General features: G+C 40.9%; 1 protein-coding gene across 1 annotated transcript in view; it reads left to right on the top strand.

Annotated features, from left to right (window-relative positions):
* The first annotated feature begins 5,406 nt into the window (after positions 1-5,406).
* CDYL2 (chromodomain Y like 2) overlaps positions 5,407-24,557 on the top strand; it is a 63,789-nt gene continuing 44,638 nt past the window's right edge. Inside the window, exon 1 of the mRNA XM_061475061.1 lies at positions 5,407-5,684. Coding sequence (XP_061331045.1) covers positions 5,661-5,684 — 24 coding nt within the window. The 5' untranslated portion in view covers positions 5,407-5,660. The remainder of the gene's footprint in view (positions 5,685-24,557) is intronic.

Genomic DNA, 24,557 nt, shown 5'->3' with positions numbered 1-24,557 from the left:
ACTGGACTCTTACCTGATCTTCAGGATAGACAGGAATATAAGAAAATACTGTCTGACGTTTGCTCCTGCTTGATGTAGATCATGATTTCCTAAATCTGTTGAAAACTCAGCTGCTGAGCCATCAATTCTGAAAGCTCTGTACACACAAAGAGTTCCCATACAAAATGGACTTCTACATGATCTATGCTTTCCCACTTTTTTCACCTTAATCAGAAAGCTATCAAATACTTCAACAGGAGTGTTCTGGCACCTTCCTATTACCTGTGACAATGTGTCAGGTGAAAAAATGGCATGTGCAAACAAGAGGGAACACAATATGGGAAGATGTTATTTTTGGTGTCATTGGGAGGTACTGGCAAAAGAATCAGTGTGTTCAGACAACGCCAAAGCTGTCTTCATTTCGGTGGTAAAACACAACAATGACTAGCTTCAACTCCTTGTTGCCAGACATGGTTCTAGTAAAGTAAGATGGTGAATGATACAACTATATAGCAAGAGGAATCAGAAGAAGGAGAGATGAAAGGGTGAGGAAGGCACCTAAATACACAGAGATTAAAAGAGTTCTTCCACTTGTTTCCATGTTTTTTCACTGAGGCCCTACATAATCATTTTTGTTTCAGAACAAGTGTACATCCTGGCAATGCATCTTTCACAATGGCTGTTATGTGGCTCTGATAATAATCCATGGAAAACATCTCTTTGCTGACTCACACCAGAAACTAATTCTGAGCCATTTCTATCTGATGCAAAGTCTTACTCACTACCAGGTTTTTTCAGCGACTGCTGCTACGGAACACTCCTTGTACTGGTTTAGGAAAACACTTTTGACAGCAAAGTCTCCTCTTGCAGGTTCATTTCTGTACTCACCTGTTTTTCTTGTAGTGGCGTACATGACATATTGGCCATACTTAACAGAATAGTACAGAATCGCAAGGCTGTAAGAAGCAAAGACAGTTTCCAGAGCAGCTGCCATTAAAATACGCCTTCAACTCTATAACAGTTCTGCTTCATAGCATATGCTGTACACCAACAAGTAAACATTATATTGTTTTCTATATATTATTGTTTAATTCATTATACTGTAGTATTTCTGATTCTATTTCAAATTCTTCCTCTTGATAATAAGTAATTACATGTTAGAAGATCCAAAGAAAGGTTTGGAGAAAGAAATTAATTTAGCACCAGAATCAAATAATAGCAACCACTTGTTTGCTTTCAAAGACAGCACGGCACAGAGCAAAATAATACTGTGCTTTTTCCCAAGTCTGATTTTTCTTGTCACACAATAATGTACATCTAACATTCAATAAAAGGGTGCCTTCCTATTTGCCTTTCACATTCATCCATTCTCTGATTTTTAGTTGATGTATGTAGGCTAAGGACATCCTCATCTTGTTTTGCAACTCTCACTTTCCTTCACATCTTGCATAATTTTTCTGACAAGCTTCCTGAGGTATTTCAGGTCTCTCTCAGACCTAACAGGTGAGTACACAGCCATCACGGTACCAAGCCCTAGGAAATCCATTATCTTGCCTATCACCCAGCCAGAACAGTGGCATCATAAGTGGCTCTCCTCTTCCTGCTGTAGCTACTCACCACTTCCTGTCAACTCTTCCTTTATGAACTCACTAAAACACTTTCTTTCATTTTCAACCTCACTGACTTTTTCCACGTTCTGGTCATCCCCCCTTCTTTGCTTAGAGACAGACATCCTGCTACCTTGTTCCCTGCTTTTACTTCCAGTTGCTGCTGCTGAAATATTCCCTTTTGCCTCGTATTTTTCCACACAGCCAAGGCTTTGCACAGCTTTCTCCTTGTATGCACCTTTGGTTCCTTGTTCTTCTCCTCTTCCTCTCACTTGTGCCTTGTCTTCATCCTTTTCTGATTTAATTATCATACCCTAATATAGGAATTCTCTTAATTTCTTTATTTATCAAATCATCCATCTTCCTCTTCAGGAGTCAATTCAGCCCTTTACAGCCACTCTTCATAAAGCTTGCTGCCAAAATGCACTGCTTGACTGTACACTCCTTGGGGGAACTGTATTATTGACTGCACAGTATCCACAGTATTTGCATAGCACTGGACAGACTGACTAAACAATCGATAACACATCAATGGCACAGCTATAACAACTGCATTTTAGCTTTCTGAAAAAGCATAGTTTTCCTTCTAAGTTTATTCAGTTGGAGAGATAATTCCTGTAATTAAAGTGGTGGAAACCAAAGCACCCACCAAACGAAAAGAAGTGTTCAAATGTGACGTATCACACTTGGAATGCCTTCCTTTCTTGCATTGCTCTCCTGGGATGGGAAACAGGAGAAGGCAACGGAACAATAAGAATAATGAATAATCACATATTTAGCAAAACCATTCAGTTTGGAGTTTGTAATTTGCACAAAAATCTGGATTTTGGGAGAAATTTCATTTAGGAGCAAAGACATTTTTATTTAAGGGCAATTAAATTGGAAAATATTTCCACAAAATCTATTATCAGAAATCTTTTTTTTAAATGGTAGTAAGCTTAAATATTTCTATTTTTTCCAAAAGACTTGGAGGTGTACAGCATGACTTGACTACTTACAGTAGAGACCTGCTGGGAAAATGAAGGCCACGTGGATTTTTTTAAACTTGAAATCTTGTTTTCTGCTAAATGACAGAGAAATACACTGAAACCACCATCAGCTTTTCCTGGGTTTGACAGTTGCAAAAGTCCTCTTTCTGCTCCTCACTATTGACTCACACACCACTGCATCCCGAGGGACTGAGTACACTAAAGCAAGGAATGAGTAATCAGGAAAAAGATGTTTCCCTTCTTCGAAGTATTCACTAAAGCATTCATCCTTTCAGGACTTCCAAACTAGTATTTGTTTGGGTTGTAAATCCAATATTGACAATGTCTAACATGATCTCAACTCTGTACCATGTAAATTAAATTTCCTAAAATATTAGATCAGATCAGGTCCTGAAGAGTTCTTCCATTATGGTGCAGGGTGGGTTCTAATTTAAGTTCTCTGACAACAGAGTTAACAGCAAAGGCCAGAAAGAGCAATTTGATTATTACACTTGTCTCAAAAGACAAGACATATATTCTTCTACATTGGAAAGGGACATTTTTCAATTAATTCAAGACACCTTTGGAACAAGTTGATGCGATAAGGAAAGCCAACAGTTTCAGACATGGAATATTTTAGAATGCATCTGAAAAATGATTCACTGGATTTGACTGCCACTTTGTTTACTGCTGGGAAGCAGCAAAATAGTAGGTGTAATGAAGCAGACTTTGAAAAGAAATGTATTAAAACATTTACTTATCGATGGAACATTCTGCTCAATGAGCACCCCAAAGAGCTGATTTACTTCTGTAAAAAATAAAAGCCACTTTACAATGAGACAAAATAATTGATTTATAAAGAAGCAACCATGGGGTGTGATTATTAAGTAATGCATTTCTTGAGAATTAAAAAGTTTTCGCTGCATTAATTACTGAAATTGCTACAGGCATGGGTAGCTTGCAGTATTTCTTAATCCTTTCACCATTTTACTCTTCAAATATAAGATAAAAAACAGTTATGTTTTATGTGAGCAGAGTAGCTTGTCCTTATGAATGCACACCACCCAGCAGACCACACAAACATCTTTGAGCTCCAAGCCACCACAAGATAGTTTTTATTGAATTATAAGTCAATACTAAACTGATTAGCCAGCAAGTTCATAATCACCAGAGGTAATATTCACAATTCAGGAAATGGGGTCAATCAAGAGCTAGACGCGCATGTGTTATTTCCTACTTTCATGATATAACGTGACAACATTCAAAATACTCAGCATCAGTATTTCAAGCACGATAACCTCAGCCAGAGGAGTCTTTGGCTTCACCTCACCAAGAGTGCCCAGGATTTTTGGTCATAAATTAAATTTGAGAAATAATTCAGCACTCGATACCAGCAACATTTATGCCAAGACTTACTCTATAAAACTCAATAACCGGCTCCAACCTGCTGCTCAGATAATAGTCAGGGCAGTGCCAAGTCCCACATTAACATGGAGTGCAGCGCTACACAAAGCACTGAAATCAAAGAGATGAAAAATGCCAACGCAATGAAGAAGAACGAAAGCCATGACCATGGCAACGCCATACCTCACAGCATTCAATGTCTCTTCCAGGGTCCAGGAGAATGGCTACCTGAGGCCAGCTATGAGGTGAAAACACGGGGTCTAAAAGCTGGTAACGCTACGGCAGGTTGTCCATGAAGCCAAGGTGTGAAGAGCTGGTCAGAGCTAAACCTAACAGCACTCTTTCCTATCAAGAACAATATCGAGAGGACACTCAGCACGCTACCTGGAGAATGAAATCCTTTACAGTGTGAAGCCACAGGAACACAACTTGATACCCAAGCAGCCTCCAAACAGCACGGCCATTTGCTTCACAGTGGCCAGGGCAGCGTGCTAAGAGCTCTTCGCCACACACCAGTAACTGCATCCCAAAGACACCATCATGTGCAGTGTAAAGTGGCGCTTCCTCTCACGATGACCTAGTTCAGCTTCACTTATAGCCAAGCTCGTGTGAGAAAACCTCCTCAACCTGGGAATCCCTAAGCAGGAAGCGTTCAGCAGTGATGGTGCCTAGCAGGAGGTTGACACGCCGCCCGGTTTGCTCAGCACCACCTTCACACAGTTGCCCTTGCTCAGGGAAGCCGCATGAAGACACCATCAGCCATGAGGCCACCCTTTTCCTCAGAGAAAAGGCTCTAACCTGGCAATGGGTGAGGACGTCGTGCTGCACCTCGTCCACGATCACCGCATTACACCGGCCGCCCGCTGCCTCCTCGTGAAGCCCATGTGGCAAAAGGGCGGTGGCTTCCATTTCCGGGAGAGGGCTGGCTAATTGTCAAAATGGCTGCAAGGGGTGCGGGAGGGTGGGCGCTGGCCGAGGCGATGGGTGTCCCCGCAGCCCACCGCGCTCATCGAGGCTCAGAGCCTTTCCGCCACCTCCATTTCCTCGGCGATGGCCACGGGGTGGGTGGAGAGCCCATGAGGCGCCGAAGGGGCGGGAAGGTGGCTGGCAGGGCCGCCCGACGCCGGCGGCGGGGAGCGGGCCCCGCGCTCGCTTCTCCCTGTGGTGACCTTGGGCGGGCGGCGCGGCCCTCCCTGCCGCGCGGCCGCTCCTTTCCTCCGCCCCCCTTTAATTTTTATTATTATTATTATCAATTTTAATTTATGTATTTTGGCCGCGGAAAGAGTTTGAAGCGCTCCCGGCTCGGAGCGGGGCGTGGAAGGAGGCCGCCCTCCGAGCGGCCCCGGGACTTTCCCGGCCGGAGGGCGCCGGGGTACCCGTCCCGATCCAGGTCCCCGCCGTATGTCCCCCCCCCGGCGGGCGGTGAGGGTGTCGGCGGGAAGGGTGTGTGCGGCGGGGAGGGGGGCAGCACAGGCCCCGCTGCCGCGGGGAAGACGCGGCTCCCGGCGCTGTGCGCCCGAGCTGCTGCTGGTTACGCCAGCCCCGCCGCCTGCCTCTGCCTCTGCTCGCCTCTGATTCTGCGCACAGCCAGCCCCAAAGCCTGTCATTCTGCAAAACACAGTTTACTCAACAGAGCGAGTGGGGGAGCGGGAGAGGTGGAGAGAGGGAGACGGCGCGGAGGAGCCCAGTCCCGCAACCCAGCATGGCTTCAGGGGACCTTTACGAGGTAGCGGGGGACCGCGGGGCTGCCGGGCGGCGGGGGGGGGAGCCGGCCGGGCGGCACGGAGGGCAGCGGTACCGCGGCTGGGAGCCGCTGCTCCGAGCCCTTCTAGTTGCCGAAGAGCGGAGGAAATCGCCGAGGGAAGGGCTGGGGTGGGGGTAAAAGGGCTGGCGTGTTCGCCGGGTGGGGGGGAGGGAGGGATGGAGCGGCTGCCCTCCCTTCGCTCTGCCTCTCTCTTTTTTCTTTCTCTCTGTACTTTCCATCGGGATTGATCTTAGCAGGCCTTGCAAGAGAGAAGGAGGAAGGAGTGAAGGAGAGCGAGAGTTAGCGGTAGGATGGGGAGGCGATCGCAGTGTGATGAGCCCGGAGAGTGGAGAAAGTCCAGGTAAAGTCATAGGCGCTCTGGACGTGCTGAATGTGCAGATTAGTGCGAAAAAATGCGCCTTAGCGCTGCCGGGAGGCGCAGGGATGGAGGCGGCTCTGCGCCCGCTGTGCAAAGTGCAGGAGCCGGCGCCAGGTTGCTTCACCTACAGCCCGGCGGGGGCGGCGGCCGGGCCGGGCCCCCAGCACCACTTCGCACAGCGCCGCGCCGGGCGGCAAAGTTTGGTGGGGGCCCCGCTGCGGTGCGGCCGGGCGGCCCTGGGGTGCGAGGTGGGGCCGGTGCCGGCCCCCCGCAGCCCGGCGTGCAGTGCCCCGCGGGGAGCGCGGCGGCGCATCGGGGTCCAGTCGGAAGAAGGGGTTGAAGAAGCAGCTGGTAGGCAGTCGTGAGACAGCCGAATTTTAACCTCGGGCACCCAGTTCTAATGCCCAAACTGAGAACAAGTCAAGCCGCTCTTGCCGTGCCAGAGGAAGGAGAAAGTAGAGACTAAAAATAAGACAGAAGACCTTGGTGTTTAAATATATAGCTCTAGTAAGTGGAAGCTGAAGTGGAACCGGGGTGGAAGTCTACCATTTGAAAAGCCCAAATACGACTGGACATCCAACGGCTCTCGATGTGGAGCACCTCCTCAGGCTCCATGGTTCCTGCAGAAACAGCCGTTCGTGGTGTGGTCATCCGGAGCACACAGTTTGAGGGCTAGGACAGAAACTATCTCCGTCTGGTTGGAGCTGTGTGCCAAGGATTAGGCACTGCTCAGCCATCAGCGTGTGCTTGGGTGTGGAGCTGCTGCTGCAGTTGGTTGGACATGGCTGGATTTAGTCTCCATTTGGTGATCAGTTGTAGGGTCTCAAGTGCAAGAAGTAGAGGATCTGGCAGATTTCGCATAGACAGTGATTACTTTGTCATGGTATTTCAAAGTCTTTAACAAAGGTCATAGTTAAGTAATGGCATTACTCTGTTAGGACTGTATTTTGTTGTGTGGGACACACAGTTACTTTGAACAGTGCTTACACTTTACTGTGTGTTGCTAAATTATCAGAAGTACGTGATGATTTTAATATGTCATTGACCTTTTCCCCACCATTTTGCAGTATCTGTCATACTACTTTGCATTTTAAAGATATTGCATGTCAGCTGTATTGCTGTTGTGACTCTGCAATAGCTGGTAGGAGCTCTGTGAAGAACAATTTTGACCCAGAAATGTTAACAATACGGTTTTGTGTAGAGGATCTTCACCTGGTATTGCCCAAGTTTTCTTTAGATGTTGTGATTAGTTCTAGAAAGAAGTAAAACTAGTACCTCTCAGGCAAATGGTAGCCATGCTGGTTTACACTTACTTATCATTAAAAAAATTCTGCTTTTTTATGATCTTTGTGTTATTTTAAGACAGTGGATGTTTGACACTTGGATGTGGGCTGTGCACTGAGTGTGCTGCTGGATGGTATGCAAGTGACATTACTCAAGTAGTAACCTGGCATGTAGGGTTTCTGTGGGAGAGCATTCGTTCAACCCACTTTGCAGTCAGTTTTTAGGGCCAGACACTGCAGGCATTTGAATGGATGAATGTGATTTTTTTGTGCTGTAGTTCAAAGCCCCTGAATCACACTTCCTTTCTTTGTTACTCTATTTGAACTACTTTTGCTTATAATTGCATAATACAGAAGGATTGTATCCACCAGGACAGGTAAGTTAAAGAGGTATGGCTATTCATTTCTTGTTGTGTAAGGTTTTTGGAATATGACTCTCTCAGCTGGTCATGGTGTAAAATCTACACCTACACGTTGGCATGTTGGACTTGTGGGAAGAGGCACGTGCAAGGCTTTGCTTATCAATCGATCTACAGTTTGCATTTACACTGCAACATTCTTGATGACAGAGGACAGAAGGAACATCTAGAAAGTTGAAGAGTTTGTATGTGTAATAGGTGGCAAGTGTGTACATGGTAGTAGCTTCATTTCAAAAATGACTCCGCTTTGCCCCCCTGCTCCTTTCCATCCCAGAAAACCAACTGCGTGAAAGGGACTTGGTAGAAAGAAGCTCTTGCAGGTGGGTGTGATGTCCCACACCAGTTAGCACATGAGGTAAAGTGTGTTGTGCCTTCAGAGCTGATACCTTGCATGCTTGCTTGGATATATCCCTCTTTTCTCTCCTCTTGAAGAAGTAAAATATGATCTGGATGGCAGGATGACTATTAAACAGTTCCATGATTTTAGCTTCAAATAATTTGAGTCTGTTGGTGTAATATAAATAATTTGGGGCTGTTGGTGTAAATAAATAACTTGGGACTTACGGTGGCATTCCAAAGGTGTACTACACTCCCCTTCGACTGCCCTTCAACTCCGTTAGTAATATCTGAGTTCTTCAAGGGTTCTTACTGAACTTCAGCAAATAAGACAATAATTAGCTGTGCAATTTAGAGTATTTAATACTACAAAATTATTTTGTTAGAGCCAGTCATGTTCTAGGAGCCATGGTAAAGCACATTAAAAAGTGCAGTGTGTATTACCTATATTAACTTCTCCTGTTTTGGTGGCACTCAAGAAGAAACTTAAGCATAACGTTTTAAGTTTTGGAAATTGATGTGCATATTTATCCTGTCAGTTTATTTATTTTCTACTGCTTTGTAATTTTAAAAGGCCTTTCAGGCTTTTAAACTTAAATTCAGTTTATATCTTTACGTTGAAGCAAAATGAGATCTCAGAGAAAATACCAAACTCAGTGTTTGGTTTACAAAGTGCCTTTTTCTAGTTAGAAATGGCTTCTAACAATCTGAAAAGCCTCCTATTATATTTCTTTTAGGGCTGTGAAACAGGTAGCAATTTATTCTAGAAGCAAAGAACACCCATTGTGAGTTCTGTGTTTACTGGTAGTCAGTTCTAGATACATGTATTAGAACCAAGAAACTTTACATCCAAAGATAATTGCTTCCATTATGTGATAGAAGGTAGGTGTTAGTTTTGAAGCTTTATTTTTAAGCAGTGGGATTTTTTTCCTTAAAATTAACAGTAAGGAATGCAGTATATATTTTAGTGTAATTTTCAGGCAATAGAAAATACTAGTTTGGCTTTGCTTAACTTCCATGTGCTTATGGCTTCAAGCTTTTCTGAGTGGGTGAGAGAGTCATGGAATTTTTCTCATAAGAGGTAACCTGTTAAATATTAAAGAACTATGGTGCATATTCCTTAGAAATAACAAACTGAAAATAAGGGATTGACAAAAGGGCCTTTTGGGAGTAGCACAGTGGCCTTCAGGAAGGCAGTCCTGATTTGATTTATAATTCAAATACATTGTTGGATGCAGTGATAGGAAATCCTCATTCATTTTGTTAACAAACAGAAAGGGTAATATATTTACTTATAAATACCAAGTTTGTTGATTCTCATTAAAGTTGTTGTCAGTAATTTGAAGTAATATTTGTATTTTCTGTGTATAATTTACTTTTCACATTACCTAAACCCAAGTAGTTCTCTCACAAACCCTCTGGTATTAAAAGTTATGAGATGGCTTTGGAAGGGAAAAAAATTTCCATATGAACAGTGCATCTAACTGTTTTTCGCAGCGCAGATCACCCCTTTTACTGCAATAAAACTCCACTTCTATTGATGAATATATGAATCCATTATCAGTAACACAGAAGTGCTCATGAAACTGATGCTTATTTAATATTTTGGGGGGTTGCATACAGTGAACACAATTAGATACTCAGGGACGATGATGTTGAAATTTAAGTCTTATTTTAACATTGGGTCAGATTATATTGCACCACCTTGGGTAAGTGATCTACAGATTATAACTAAATCTGTGAGAGGGAATGTCTCATGTGTATTTCTGGATCACAATAATAAAATCGGTCTTTAAAACTCAGCAGTTTTTGCACTGAAGTGTTGCTCTTTGATGAAAAGCGATGTTTTAAAAAGTGGCATCTTCTCACTGAAATGATACAAGCCCATGGATGGAAGCCTTGTCCACCATAGTGACAGGTTCCAGTTAAATCTTAGTGTGTTTATGCAGCTGTGTAAGAACAGGCTGTGGTTTATTTTGGCTCCTGTGATCCACTAGAAAGACAGTGTATTTCCAGATGAGTTCCAACATCTCACTTTTGTACCTGCACTCAGGTACCATCAAAGTCAAAACTTGAAGATAATAATGGCACTTTTTGGCCTGCTGAATCCCTGTTACGTGTAGAAACGCATAGATGGGAGAGAACACAACTGAGCTAGGTTTGATTTGCAGATGCAGAGTTTAGAAAATAATTCCTGTTTCACAAAAGGAGGAAATGCAAGTTGTTAAGCATTGTGGCTTTTCATCTTGCCTGTCTGTCAATAGAGCCACGTTTTAGGAAAGATACATACTTACACCCACTTATTGAACGCTTATGGAAAGCAGAAATCTATTTTTGAAATATTGCAGGCATGTATCTTCTAAGACAGAGGTGACTCGCAAGATGGTACATTTAAGTAAATGTTATTATTTCTCAGGTTAAATTAACCTGTATTGCTGTAACTGTTCCATGGTGAAGGAGCAAGACTGATTTAACAAGCAGAAAACAGTCTGCTGTTGAAGTAGGATCTGGGGAATATAGAACAGAGTCAAGCACCTGCTTGTGTAGAATGGCAAGGTATGGCTGTGATGCCGATTTCAGTACTACCAGGCTTGTTCCCACCCACTAAGCACTTGGTCATCTGTAATTAACACCTTAGTTTTCTTTCAGTGGAAAAGCTTTACTAACAACTGTTTCAAAAAATCAGCTATTTATCTATTTGTTGTCATTGATCTGTTATCAAAATCCGTATTTAGTAGACAACTATCCTCAAAATTCAGTAACCTGTGAGCAGTGTGTTACTCTCAGACAGCAGAAATCCAGAAATCTTATTGCCTGATGAAAGTTTTCAGGACTATATTCCAATTTAGGTGTGATTTACAGTGTTCTGGGCAAGAAGAATAGTAAACTGTGCAATTATCTGGACAATAGGTTAAATTGAGATATAAAGCTAATAACAAAGAGTTAACCTGAGTCTCCTCTGCCTGAGTCTTGAAATTGCCTAAATTAAAGATCCTGAGCAAGTTTCAAAAGCGTAATTGGATAACTCTGGCAATATTCATTATCTTACTAAGAAATTCCAGTGTCGAGCCGCATATGGAACATTACAATGCACATAATGACTGTCTTGTTTACCTACAACGTCATTCTGTTACTACGATTCCAACTTCCTCATTACACTCTAAACTGCTGGGCATATTCTGGGGTACTGAAAACCAGTTGATTTCTTATGCATGTTACAGTTCTTTTACAATCCTGATGAAATGTTTTATCTGAATCAAGTGTAATTTATCTCTAAATATATGTCATAAGCATACTCCTGCTTGGAATGGCTACTGAAAAAACACTCTATACCACTCTAGAAAGCCTAAATATTTGCAGTGAAGACTTTCTCATTGCCAAAGACACTGAGCTGAACATGCTTCCCTTTGTTGCCCAGGTTCAAGTGTTCATACCTGTCCGAATATTAAAATGACAAGAATATTTGTAACACTTTCTGAATGACAAATGTAGTGCTTTACTTTGGGCTGATCTTGGATTCAAAATTAAAATCCAGAAATAAACTTATTGTTCAGTAATTTTTTGTTAAAGTTAAAAGAGATGAAACAGTTCAAATAATGGCAAAATTTAAATGTGGTCTAATACTGACAGAAATTGGCTATTTTTTTTTTTTTTTTTAAATCAAAGGAGTAATTGTGATGGCTAGCTATGTTGTCCATCATTTCCTTGTCCACTTGTTTGACTGTCAGCAATGCTACAGTTTCTTGGCTCCGTATATTTTCATCAGTGTTGTTCCTCTCTACCCATATATTTTTCAGACAATATCTGCAGGACATTTTATGGCAGTGGCATCTGGACACTGGCAAAAAAAAATTAATTAAATAGTTAACTGTTTCCTGTTAAAACTATTAGAACAATATAATGTATCAAACAATTTAAAGTGAAATATTTGGAATGTAGGGCAACTAGTAGTGGGATATGTTAATGCTGTCTGGCTTTACATTCATGCAAATAAGAATATTCTGGTTTTGACAGGAGGAAAATCATCCTTTTTGTCTGTTGAATAACAATGTCACATTCTGTGTTTATTATCAAACCTTTAGACTGGTAATCTTGCAAAGCTGAAGGGGAATCCACTTCAATCTGATTTCTTCTGTCACGAAGAAAATGTAGATTCTGAAAGAATTTCAATACTACCTCATTAGGAGTCATAACATAAAATGTTGTTGCCAATCTGATAGGTCTCTAGAAGCTTTCACAAGAAGTTGATATGATTGACCTCTGTAGGAAAGAGTTACTATTCTTGGTGGCTCACCAAAGAAGGGGAAATAGGTTGACACTTGCAAAATTGTAAAGGGTAGCAGCATGATCAGTAGACTGCAACAAAACACTAAAACAAAACCATCATTGAAAACATACATTGAAAGGACATGCTTCCTTCAAAATACCAGTTTCCCTGCTTGGGCTTTGCTAGATTTCTCACAGTCTACCCACAAAACTTGCAGCCCATTCATTCAGAGGGACACAACAGGAACAAAGGAGGGTATTTTCCTCCATAAAGCACTTCACTGCATTTAGTTAGATTTTGTGGGGTTTATATTAAATCATCTTAGAATAATGTAAGCACTTACGTGTGCTCAGCACCCAGTGGATTAAGAAGGGATACAAGGGACTACATACCCCTAAGTCTGAGCTCTATGGCATGCAATTTAGTAGTACCTATAAATAGAATCAGTAGATACATGTGAACATGTCTTGATTTGGAGAAGAGTTAACAATTTTTAGAGGAAAGGCACATCTCACAGAACTCTTAGTATCTGGATGAGAATAGCTCTGGCTGGGGTAAATGGATTTTCAAAAACCCTTCTTGTAAGATCCCACAGTAGCAGCTGCTAATGAACCAAAACTGTGGTCCAGAAGGACTGGTCATCTCTTAGACTGCCTGGTTCACAGAAAGGAACGAATGAAGGGAGGCTGTGATAAGAGTTTCCAAACATCAGTGCTGAGACTTGTGCTGTACAGCAGAATCATTAATTATCTGAAAATAATTACACTTACTGCTGATAACTTCTCGATTATTGTTAGCATTGTCAAGAGAAAGGTTGACAATGAAGAGCTGGATGACAGCAGCTGAAATTCAGTGTTTATAAATGCAAGCTAATAAAGGAAAAATAATCCTGACTATACATGCATAACAATGAGCCCTGAAAAAGGAGAGATTTTGGAATTACTGTGGAAAGTTTTTGGGTGTGTCCACATTAGCATTTAAATTTGGATCAGGTGCTTGCTCTCAAAGTGAGTCTCCCTGTGATCCCCATTTACCACACCTCCGTTTGCATCACAGAACTGTCTTGGAGAGCAGTAACCACACTCCCTTCAGATGCAACTAAGCCAGAAGATGTTCCAGCTCCTAATGGGTGTCTGATCCATGGGACCTGACTACTGCGTAATGGAAGTGAACCGCAGGCAAACAGAATTTTGTGTGTTATTAAAGAAGGAATTGAGAATGAAACAGAAGATGATCATCTTCATGTCACTGGGGAACACTTGTGGTTCCACATTTGTGGTACTGCACCCACCTCAAGGAGAACACAGTACTAGCAGTAATGCAGAGAAGAGACAGCAGGGTCTTGCACAGTATGGAATGGCTGTCAGTGAAAAAACACGTTAGGACAGCCTCCTGGCTCCAGAAGAAGTGATCAAGAGAGATACGAATGCTATGGAAAAGACAAATGGGGATGATTAGTTAATTCAGTGATGAATACTGTTTCTCATTGCATGAGAAAAGACATGCAGCAAATTAAATTATTAGACACATAACTGAGACAAAGGAAGCACTTTTTTGCACTGTTGAAATCTTGGAACTTATTGCCATGAGATGTTGTGGAAGACAGAACTATATATGGTTTCAAAGAACAGTAAAGGATCTTCTTGGAGGTTAGATCCCTTTAAGCACAAAAAGAATCTTTGAGGTGCTAATCCCCAGAAGCCCGGAGAGTAGGGCAAGGGCAGCACCTCCTGTACAGATGCCATTTCCTAAGCATTCAGTACTGATTTCTGTTAGAATGTACATGTTGAGCTAAATGGACTTTCAATCCAACCTTGTATGGCAGTTCTTAGTTTTGTAAGTACTAAACAAACATAGGTATTGACTAAGGTGTTGATACGGTCTGCAGAGATCACAAACGTACTTGCCTTACAAGTTGTATTCTGGTATTCTAATTGCTAGTCATTGGCAGTTAGTATCCTTGCAACTAAAGGACAAATTAGAGTACTGGGTTCAGTTTCCAACACAGAAGACGTGGTTTATAGAGATCTCCCAGGCTAGACTGCTAACAGGATGTCACAGGTGGTATAAGCAAACAGGAGAGGGAGGAAGTGATGAAGTTGAATTGGATCAGACATGCATAAAAGTGAAATTTTGGCTCATCACTGTAGCTCTCGTTAATACATGATGTAAAGGGGATAAAAATAATCTGGAAAACTGAGTTAATGCATGGAATGAGACAAATGATTGAGTCAGTGTTCTTAGAAAGTTATATTTATGCAATGTTTTGAATTAACAAAATGAGCTTTCTCCTATGAGAAAAGGATTTCAGCATCTAAAAGGATTTATCCACAACTTACCAGTATTTACATTTTTGGATGGTCTTCATACGCTTGCTTAACGCTGTACAGGGTTGTTGATACACAGTTATAAATCTTTAAAAGCCTTACCTGAGTATTTGTTAAAAAGACACTAACTTTTAATAACTCCCTCAGGTTGCTATTGTGGCATTTGTTTTTCCAGAACTGGTGATAAGCAATACCCTGAAAAATGAACAGTGTCATTTCTAACTGACCAGTTCAACCTCTCAAATTCTTTCACACAGACAAAATTAATAGTTTTTTTGACATCGCTTCACAGTCACTGCATTGAGCAGTGGTATTGTAGACTGTCTTTGTGAGGAAGAGAGCATTGCTTATGTATTAATCTTAGTAAGTAGAGAGAGATTACAAAATAAGGTGTGACATTGAATAGTTTTTTTTTAAGACTGCTTTGTAAAATTTTCTTGGCTGTACTAATAGACTTCCCTTTAAATGGTAAGCAGTTGAAATTTCCTCTAATAATATTTTTTAAACCATTAAATCATTTCCCGTTTTGGAGAAGGGACTGTTTTGCAAAATATAAAATCCCATTATCACATTAGTACACCTGATGAATTTGTCTTTCAGAACTGTTTTTAAGATAGGTTTCAGGTGGTTTAGTACAGGAAATCTGACAGGAAAGGTGCTGGGGAATTGCTACTAAATATGGTCCACATGGAAAGAAAATGCACAGTAATGCTTACTGGGCTTCTGAATGGATTTGGAGACTCTTAGACTGCAAAGGTGTTCATCACAAAATCTTTTGGTCATTAATGTGAGTGTGGAATAGTGAACTACAGTGCAAATGTGAATGCATGAATTCAGGATGACACAGCATGAGAAGACCTCTTTTATGACAAATGATTGAACTTAGCTCTACCTAAACAGAGGATGTAGCAACCTTTTAGGCTCAACAATGGTATCATCTAACAGTATAGCTTCAAATTAAATAAGAATATGACAAAAGCATCAAAATCCTACAGGGAGAAGGAAGGAGGCTTTGTGTATCCCAAATTAAGTACTGTGGAATTATATGGAATACCTCATTTATGTAATAAAATGCCTTCACATGACTCGAGGGGAAATAACCTGGAAGTTCTTGAAGGAATATATGCAGGCTACTGAGGTGCATTAAAACTTCACAATTCAACTGCAGCAACTGGAAGTCAGACTGTAACAGAGTCTGGGTGCACAAACTCAAGCTTTTTACAATCCAAAAATGTGAAAAGCTTCCACTCTTGTGTAGTTAAACATCACCACTGGTTCATCATTTTCTTCTCTGCTGAAATGCTAGAACCAACGTGCTGTAACAGTCAGAAAAGGAGGTGGTAGAGATGATGAGAAACTTGACAATGTTTTATGAAGTAGTCACTATTATATACCTAATATTAAATGCTGCTGATTAATACCTAAGAGAATACAATATTTGTATAGTCAGCAAAATACACGTTAGTATGGAAACAGTGATAAAAGTAACAGGAAACTGACAGAAGCCATGGGTATCAGCTTTGGCTCTTCAGCAGTGGAAGAGGAGAATTATATTTTTTTTTTACTTCTTTTCTTTTTCGTTTTTACAGTGGAAATGCAAGGTGTTTTCTGTCTCTACATATAAAAACAAAGTGTGAGACAGGCAATTAAATAAGAAATAGGCAATGCAGGCTGCAAAATCTAGTAACACTGAATGTTCCCATTGCTTCCCTTAATGGCTTGATAATGCCTTATGTACAGTAGAAGCCCTAATCATCTGTGCACTGATGATATACTAAAGATGCAACAGAAACACCAGAGAAAGCTGTATTTGGTAATGTATTTTTACATATACAGTGGAAATAGTGGCTCTTTTACTTTACACCCACAGAAACTCTTTATGTTTCTTAATAAAAAAGGGTGAGGCCCACCGCCAGCTTTTATGGCCTTCTCATGGTTACGTTTTATTTGCCTCTTGGTGTCAAGAATTGTCAGTTAACTGTGGGAATTAGGGTCTTTCAGAGCAAAGTTGTTTGGCATCATAGGGCTGAGCAGTGCTTTCAGAGCTCAGTTGATTTGTATCAGCTCCATCTCTTAACTTTCCTTTGGTTTAGGACCTGCTGAAGCATTTTGTACATAATGCTGATGTATTGGTACTTTTAGAGAGGCTGAGGTGTTAATACGCCACCAGACTACGCGGCAGGTAGGCTGGCAGCAGCTAAGGAGTATCAAGAGTGCTCTGCTTCTCGTGTGTCCTCATTCCCCAAGGACCGTTTCAGAGGCCATTGCAAGAAGACTCATCTGTTGCCCTCATGCCATCTTCCCCACTGCCTTCTCACCAGCCACAAATGACTTCAGCTGCCTTATACACATGAGCTTGCATCAGCTCACAGACTTTACACAGCAGTGCCAAGGTAGCCTGGTCATCTCTCCCTGCTGACTAAAGCCTGAGCAAACAATATGTTGTATGGCATTTATCAGTCATATCAAGATAACAAAAATTCCAAGCTCCGTGGAAGACACCCGTTGTTTTTCATTGTACACATTAGAAGCTTTGGATTTTCTCATCAACCTTTTGTTACACTAAGAATGCATGTTCATCCGAGAACAGCATGGCCCTACCATGGACTGCCTGTTGTAGTTCATGATTTTACATAAACTGGTGTTCTTGCTACGTCAGGAAAGCTCAAGAAGAATGAACAGAAGACTGCTATTTGTTCCAGTTGAGTAACATCAGCTTTGTCATGTGGACCACAAAGGATGCTGGATCTTTTTTGCCGCATTGTTTGACCATCATACGCTTTGGCTTTCTGACATGGCATTGCTTACAGTATTTCTAGTGAGTGCCAGTGATACCACATTTCTCACTCTTAGAAATGGTATCAAGTATTGCAGTGCATGCCTGGTTACCACTTACTTACAAGCTGCTGTGGGCTGTGATTTGAATCATTCTGCAACAGTGCTGCTGTTACTTTTTGTGCTTCATCCACTTGTAGCAAATGCCACTGACAACCTGTTCAGAAGACAAAGGCAAATCTTATAATGTGAACTGGACATTGTATTTGTACAGCTTACTTTCCCTGCTATTAACTGCTGCTCTTGTAGCCTACTTAGTGTACAGGGGTAAAAAATGTCTTCCTTACTGATCAGTTGTGTCAAGGACTCTTTTACTTTGGCTAGGCAATCTGCATTGCTGTTGTATCTTAGAGGATACACCCCTTGATTTTCTAGTCTATATGTGGGCAAAGTGCAGGTGACAAACCAGGACAAGATTCTTTAATGCTGTTTTATTCACAATGCAGAGTTCCTTAGGTAGCTGAAATAATTTCTGCCTTAACAGAACACTTCTGTAAAATTTCTAGATTTCGTTATTAATTCTAGGGGTTTATGCAGCTCAAAGCAGCTCTAACAGAACTTTCCCTAAACATCTTTCTTCATGTCCAGTTGCTGTTGTTCCTCTTACTACCAAGAGGCAGCCATTCTAAGATCACAGGCTTCTCTGGAAATCAAAAGCTGCAGTGTAATGGCAGTTGATCTTTCAAAGTGCAGGGTTAGGTCCTGAGGAAGTTGTTTAGTACTGAGAATCACAAAGGTATGTTTTGGCTGTGTACTTAAATGCATACGCTTTTACAGGCTTCGAGGGGATATCTGGGGATTGCCTACAGATATTTAGTATTTGATATATTACTTATTTAAGATTTGGAAAGTACTTGAGAAGTACGCTTCAGGGTTAGGAGAGGAACTGTGTGATAAGCCTTAGATCTCACAGGAGAACTGATAGCAAGACCTACCTTTCCGTTTCCCTTCTGATTATACATTAGTGTGGTAGGGCTTTGCAGCGGCAGATATACTCTGTAACTGAGGGAGACAGATGCTCAACCAGAGCTGTTGTACAGTCAGTTTTGGTTTGTTGTTTTTTCCTTCTTTTGAAGTGACTAGTCTTTAGCTCCGTTTCTGAGAAGGTTACTTGAACCTCTGACTCAAAGGCGGCTCTGAATGGTTAAACCAGTAGCTGCAGCACTCCTGGGACAGAAACTGCAAACTGTTACAAGCACCCTTTGCTAACATGGTGGCAGCTGCTTTCGATCTGTGGCTTCTTGCTGCTATTGTGTGAGGGAATCACACTCTCTGAGCTTCAAGAGCCACAACAGAGAATAAGTAAAGCTGTGGCTCATTTAGGACTGGGTGTTATTTTAATGAGCTTAATAAATCCTGTATAGGACTGAGAGTTTCTTTGGAGTTCTCAGTCCTGCAACACAGTGTACTCAGACTGACCTTTGAGCCTTGTGCACTGTAGAGCTCTAAAAAACTGCATAGTTCTATACTAGACCAGATTCAGCAACATCAGCAACCCTTGTGTAAGTAGCTCACCCGCTTCAGCAGCTGGTTTCAGCATCAAGTTGATCAGACTTCTCTAAACAGCTTAAATGACATTGTACTGCACATGGCTTCCACTGCCCCAGGTCACCATGTTCACAGAAGTCCTGGAGGTTTGTGCTCATGTAGAAACAAACTGATTTGCTTGGTGACGTAAGTAACCCACAGAAGGTAAGGAGTTGGCATTTTTGTTGACCAAACTCATCACATGATTAAAGCTGAAACATTCATGAATGTTAGTATGGTTCTTGTAAAACATGAATGGCAAGGATTTGTTTCATGTGCAGTATGGAAACTGACCTTCAAAGGGCAAAATTCATTGCAGTGCCATTTATGTCACTTTTAGCAAAGCAGGATGGAAGGAGTTACTTAGGAGTTCCTAAGTTACTAATCCTACAATCATGGCTATCAACTTCTCATCATAGTCACCCACATCATATCATCACTGTCATCAAAGGAGATGTATTATCTGGACAGACTCTGTCTTAAATGAGCAGGGTTCTCACCTTCTCCCCCAAAAGTTAAAGGTTGATTTTGGAAATCGTTTCTCATGCCTACCTCCCAGGTGGTTAGGACTGAAAATGCACTGGACAAAATACTCAGGCAGCAAGCAAACTCTCAGGCCACCTCTGCAAAAAAAAAATATTCACCTTAAAAACCTAAAAATTACTGAGGCTGTTGAACTGGTATAATTTTAAAAGCAAAGCATTACTACACCAGTTTTCTGGCTACACCAGTTCTATTAATAGATGGGTATTGTAAGTTATATATTCTTGGACAGTCTGCTTTGGAACACACAAAAATTACTTTTATAAAATTACTCCAGGGTGCTTTAATACCAAAAGATGAGAAAAATGGTAGATGTACCAAGAAAATTAAAAGCCCTAGGGCTAAATATTTTTATAAAAGTCATTTAAAAACCAGAACTTCAGCTAACCAAGTTGACCTTACTCATTACAGCACTAAAGAGATTTGGTTGTGCACTATGAGTATAGCACTGTTTAAATAACATACCAGAATCTGTCAGTGGAGTAATGCTTTGTGACTTCTGCTAAGACAAAATCTATAGCTTTTGACTCACATGGTGTCCTGGGTTCAGCAGTAGCAGTCATTTTTCTCCTCCTTGGTAGTTGGTGCAGTGCAGTGTTTTGACTTTCAGCTTGGGAACAGAGCTGATAGCGATGTTTTGGTTTGGCCAAGGACTTTGTGAGCCTCATGCTCTGCCAGGGAGGAGGGGAAGCTGGGAGGAAGCAGAGACAGGACACCTGACCCAAACTGACCAAGGAGGTATTCCATACCACAGCACGTCATGGCCAGGAGTTACCCAGAAGGGCTGGGGGACTGCAGGGTTGGAGGAGGTATGGGTCGGTGCTTGGTTGGGCTGGGGGGAGGCGAGTTATCAGTTGGCTGGTGGTGAGGTGTTGTATTCTCTTCCCTTGTTATTTCCCTTATCATTGTTATTATTGGTGGTAGCAGTAGTGATTTGTGTTATACCTTAGTTACTAAACTGTTCTTATCTCAACCCGTGGGAGTTGCATTCGTTTCGATTCTCCTCTCCGTCCCTCCGGGAGTAGGGGGAGGGAAAGAAGGGGGAGAGTGAGTGAACGAGCCCTCTGCCTGGTTTTAAACCACAACACATGGTTAGGAAAATATCTGATATGCTGCGTTCTCCTGTCACTTACAGGAAAATACAGGAAAATAATTTTTATATATGAAAAAAATTAATGCTATTCTACTATTCCATAAAGCTGTCTTTCCCTTCCTTTTTAATTAAGCCATTTGAAAAGGATTTCAGGTATCTAAAACTAAAAGGCACCTGAGTGTCTGGCCCTTAAGTGGACATATTCATAACTTTCTACAGTGCTCATGGTGCAAAATGTTGTGGCTCTCTTTCAGGAAAATTAAGGCAACCTAGCACACAACAGGACTGTTGTACCTTGACTCATGATAGATTCATGCTGCTCATTCATGTGTGTGTGTAGCTCAAGAAAGTGGTAGATCTCCCATGTGACATATGGATAAGTCAGTCACTTCACCAACAGGGACTATAATTTAGGCAATATGTACAGTCATTTCAAGATTATTCCTAATCCCTCACTGCTCGTTTTACTCTGAAGGCTCTAAGGCACTTACATGGCCAGCCCTGCACCATGTTCTTCCCATCCTTTCCCTTTCTGCTGCTAGTGGAATTTCTCTGGGTGTTGCTGGCCTTGTCTTTGGGAAGTCATCGGCAGCCCTGCAACCCCTGCTGCCTGTCTCTGGCTCTCTAGCACCCCACTGCCTCTCTCTGCTCTCTCTATGCATAGGAAACCCTGGAAAGTTAAGACAGGTTGTCCACAGAGAACTTGGCTTCAGAATGAAGCTCAGTGTGTACAGTTTCCTTGTGGACTACAGAAGGACAGAGAAGTGTAGCTTCTGTACTTTCATCAGAGTGAAAATCTCAGTCATACTCGGCTGCCTGGACCAGTGAGCTCATCTACCACTAATGCAAATGACTGACTGAATTTACCCCATGGAGTTCCCTGATCTCTGAAATGCAGAACTGGGTTGTTTTAGTAGGAATTGATTCATTAGTTGTGAATTTCATTTGAGAAAAACATGTAATTTCTGGTTCACTGTCTGCTCTGAAGTGACAGCAGTTCTTTTACATACCCCAGTAGTCTCAACAAACTATTTAACAAGTTTGAGGTTGAGAAGAAAATGCTGTTATTTCTTTATTTCGCCCAACACAGTTTATGGTGAATCACTTGTGCTAGTGAATGGTTTCTCAAGTCAGTAAAGCCAACTCATTTCTTATTTTGGGGGTCTGTGTATCCAAAAGATACTAATCCTTTGGATAAAAAGACTTGATATGGTAAAGAAAATGTACAAACCAGTAAGCTCAAGGTATTTACTCTTTTCTTACATTTGATTAGTGCTTTATGTGCCTGCTTTCAGAACATTCCTGAAGTGTTCTGGTTTAATTCGTTTAATTAGCACTTTTGAATTCATGGCATGTGGTTTTAAAAAACCCAAACACTTAAAAATTCTTTTTTTTTTCATATGTATATTGTTACAGTTTTACAGCACGTGTAACTTTAATGTCATTTTTTTTAAGGTTTTGCACTTACGGAGTATTATGTATTACATATTACCTAAATAAATTCAAATTAATATTTAGCACTTCAATTTTTCACAGACAAATGGAGATATTGTTGTCTTGTTTCAGAATGGATGTAGATTTATGCGGATGTAAAGCAGTTTGTAGACAGATGTGGGTAATTATATAGTTGTATGCAATGATCCTGTATAGCACAGGGAAATCTGTTCTCTTTCTCCATATGACTGAACACATGAGTACAGATTTGAGACAATAAGTAGTAAACTTTTTGCATAGCAGGAATCAAACCAGGGCACAGAACCAAACACTGCAGATCTTCCTTACATTTAATTTTTTCATTTTCTTTAGTCAAAATTGTACCTTCTTTAAGAAGTTCATTATTTTTCTAAGCAATAAAACAAAGAATGTAAGTGACTTGTATTGAACTGATGAATGCAGTTATTATAGTCCTGTACTTCATAAAATTGTTCTCCCTCTAAATTACATGAAGTAATGCAAATTTGAACTTTAAACACAAGTGATGAACCCTAACACTTATATTTTTAGAATATGGCTTCCAAAGCAGCTACAAAATTTTAGACAGTGCCATCCAGTAGCACCCAAATTTTACAAAACTTAAAGAAATTTGGAGACCATCTGTTCAGTTAGCTATAAATCACTTCACAGGATTTAAGGTTTGGAAAATTAAATTAGTTAACAGGTACAATAGGCAGCAGTGACTGGAAGTTTATCCTTCAGAAACTGGAAATGAGATGTACTTTTTAAGAGTAAGGTTACAGCATTTTATTTGAGGCATTGAGAAGGATTCCCTAACAGCAATGTGTGCTTTCTGTGAATCACTTTAAATTAAGATGTGATGGTTTTCAAATAGATATTGTGCAGCTAAACCAGAATCTGAGACCTGGTGCAGAACTGCTGAATAAAAAGCATTCCTGTGTAACCCAAGACAGGCTAAGTGGATGTAACTGTCCCTTCTAGTCTTCAAATCTGTGAATCTGTGAGCCTGTATGTCATGGCATGACAGACAAATAATCAAGTCTGAGCCATCATACTGAAATGGAGCGTAGATAGGTACCTCTTAAATAGAAGAGGCATTGGTGCTTCTTCAGTGCCTTGATGCATAAAACTTGTTCTAGATTGTATTGTAGTTTAATTCTGGGGTTTGGGATTTTTTTTTCAGGACGTTGTCAAGGCACTACATCCCCAAAAGTTTATAGCCCCAGAATAATAATTTGTCAAAAAAAAAACCAAAAAACTACAAACAGAAAACTCTGGTGACATTGACAAAATGTTGTAGTATAGTATGTCATTCACATTCAGTACCATTTCAGTAGTTTTGTATTTTTTCTTTTTAGACTACACACTGTAACACCTAAATTGCTAGAAAGCTCAAGCTCAAACATGCAGACTCTCTTTCATCATTATTATTATTAGAACATCTGATGAACAGGACGTTATCAGCTTTTTCTTTAAAACAGTGGATCAAACTGTAGTTTTATGAAAGTTACAGTGACCAACTGATGGAGAAGGAGTTCTGGTGTGTGAATGAACTATAAAGTGCATGTCACTCTCATGTATCAGAAGTTTTCAGTACTTTATACTGTTAAAAATAGCAAACTATTTCAGGCTCTAATTCTTCAGAATTGTAAATGTTTTCACAGTACACAAAGTTTATGTAGATTATCAGAGGATTCCATTCATTTAACAATGCCCCCAACCACTTAGGTAATTAGATTTCATGTTGCTGACCTATGAATCCTGTAACTAGACAGGCATTAGACAGGGGAAGAAACCTAAATCCTAACGTACAAACTCTGGGAGAAAAGTCTCTTTCCTCCCTAAGAATCTACCGTAAAAAACCTGAAGCCAAACAGATTTTTGTGTTGGAAGAAAAAATGCAGTTATGATCCTTACACAAAACTGAAGAGCTTATTGATTAACTTGGACAGGACTCTCCATGGTTAATATGTATAGTATTATGAAGGGCTTAAAAATAAGAAAGTAAATAGGAAAGTACACCACCAAACAAACGAAAATGGAAAGATTCCAGACATTTTTATTATCTTCAGTAATGTGGCTATCAGACAAATTCACTAGACACCTCAGAGTGCTCATCTGAGTAAGGAAGAATTCCAGCAAAATGTAGGAGAGGTACAGGTGATTCTTACACTTTGTTCTCCTGTACTGTCACCTTCAGAAGACTCTTTCTAGACATTTAGAGAGAAACTGAATAACGTTCTGTTCATTTTTCCCCAGTGGCTGTCATCTGACTAACATATACCCTCACACATGTTATAAAATATCTCAGATTCCCTTTGAAAGTAATTCACAGGTGTGAACTAGCCTTTTAAAATCTACCCTATTTGTAGTTGTGTGCATCAGCACAAT

This window comes from Pezoporus flaviventris, unplaced genomic scaffold, assembly GCF_033815535.1.
Source record: "Pezoporus flaviventris isolate CSIRO_AGI_PZ_B2104156 unplaced genomic scaffold, CSIRO_AGI_Pfla_v1 ptg000082l, whole genome shotgun sequence".
Classification (NCBI taxonomy): Eukaryota; Metazoa; Chordata; class Aves; order Psittaciformes; family Psittacidae; genus Pezoporus; species Pezoporus flaviventris.
The sequence above is the reverse complement of the archived record's forward strand: the minus strand, read 5'-3'. Positions and strand labels throughout refer to the sequence as shown.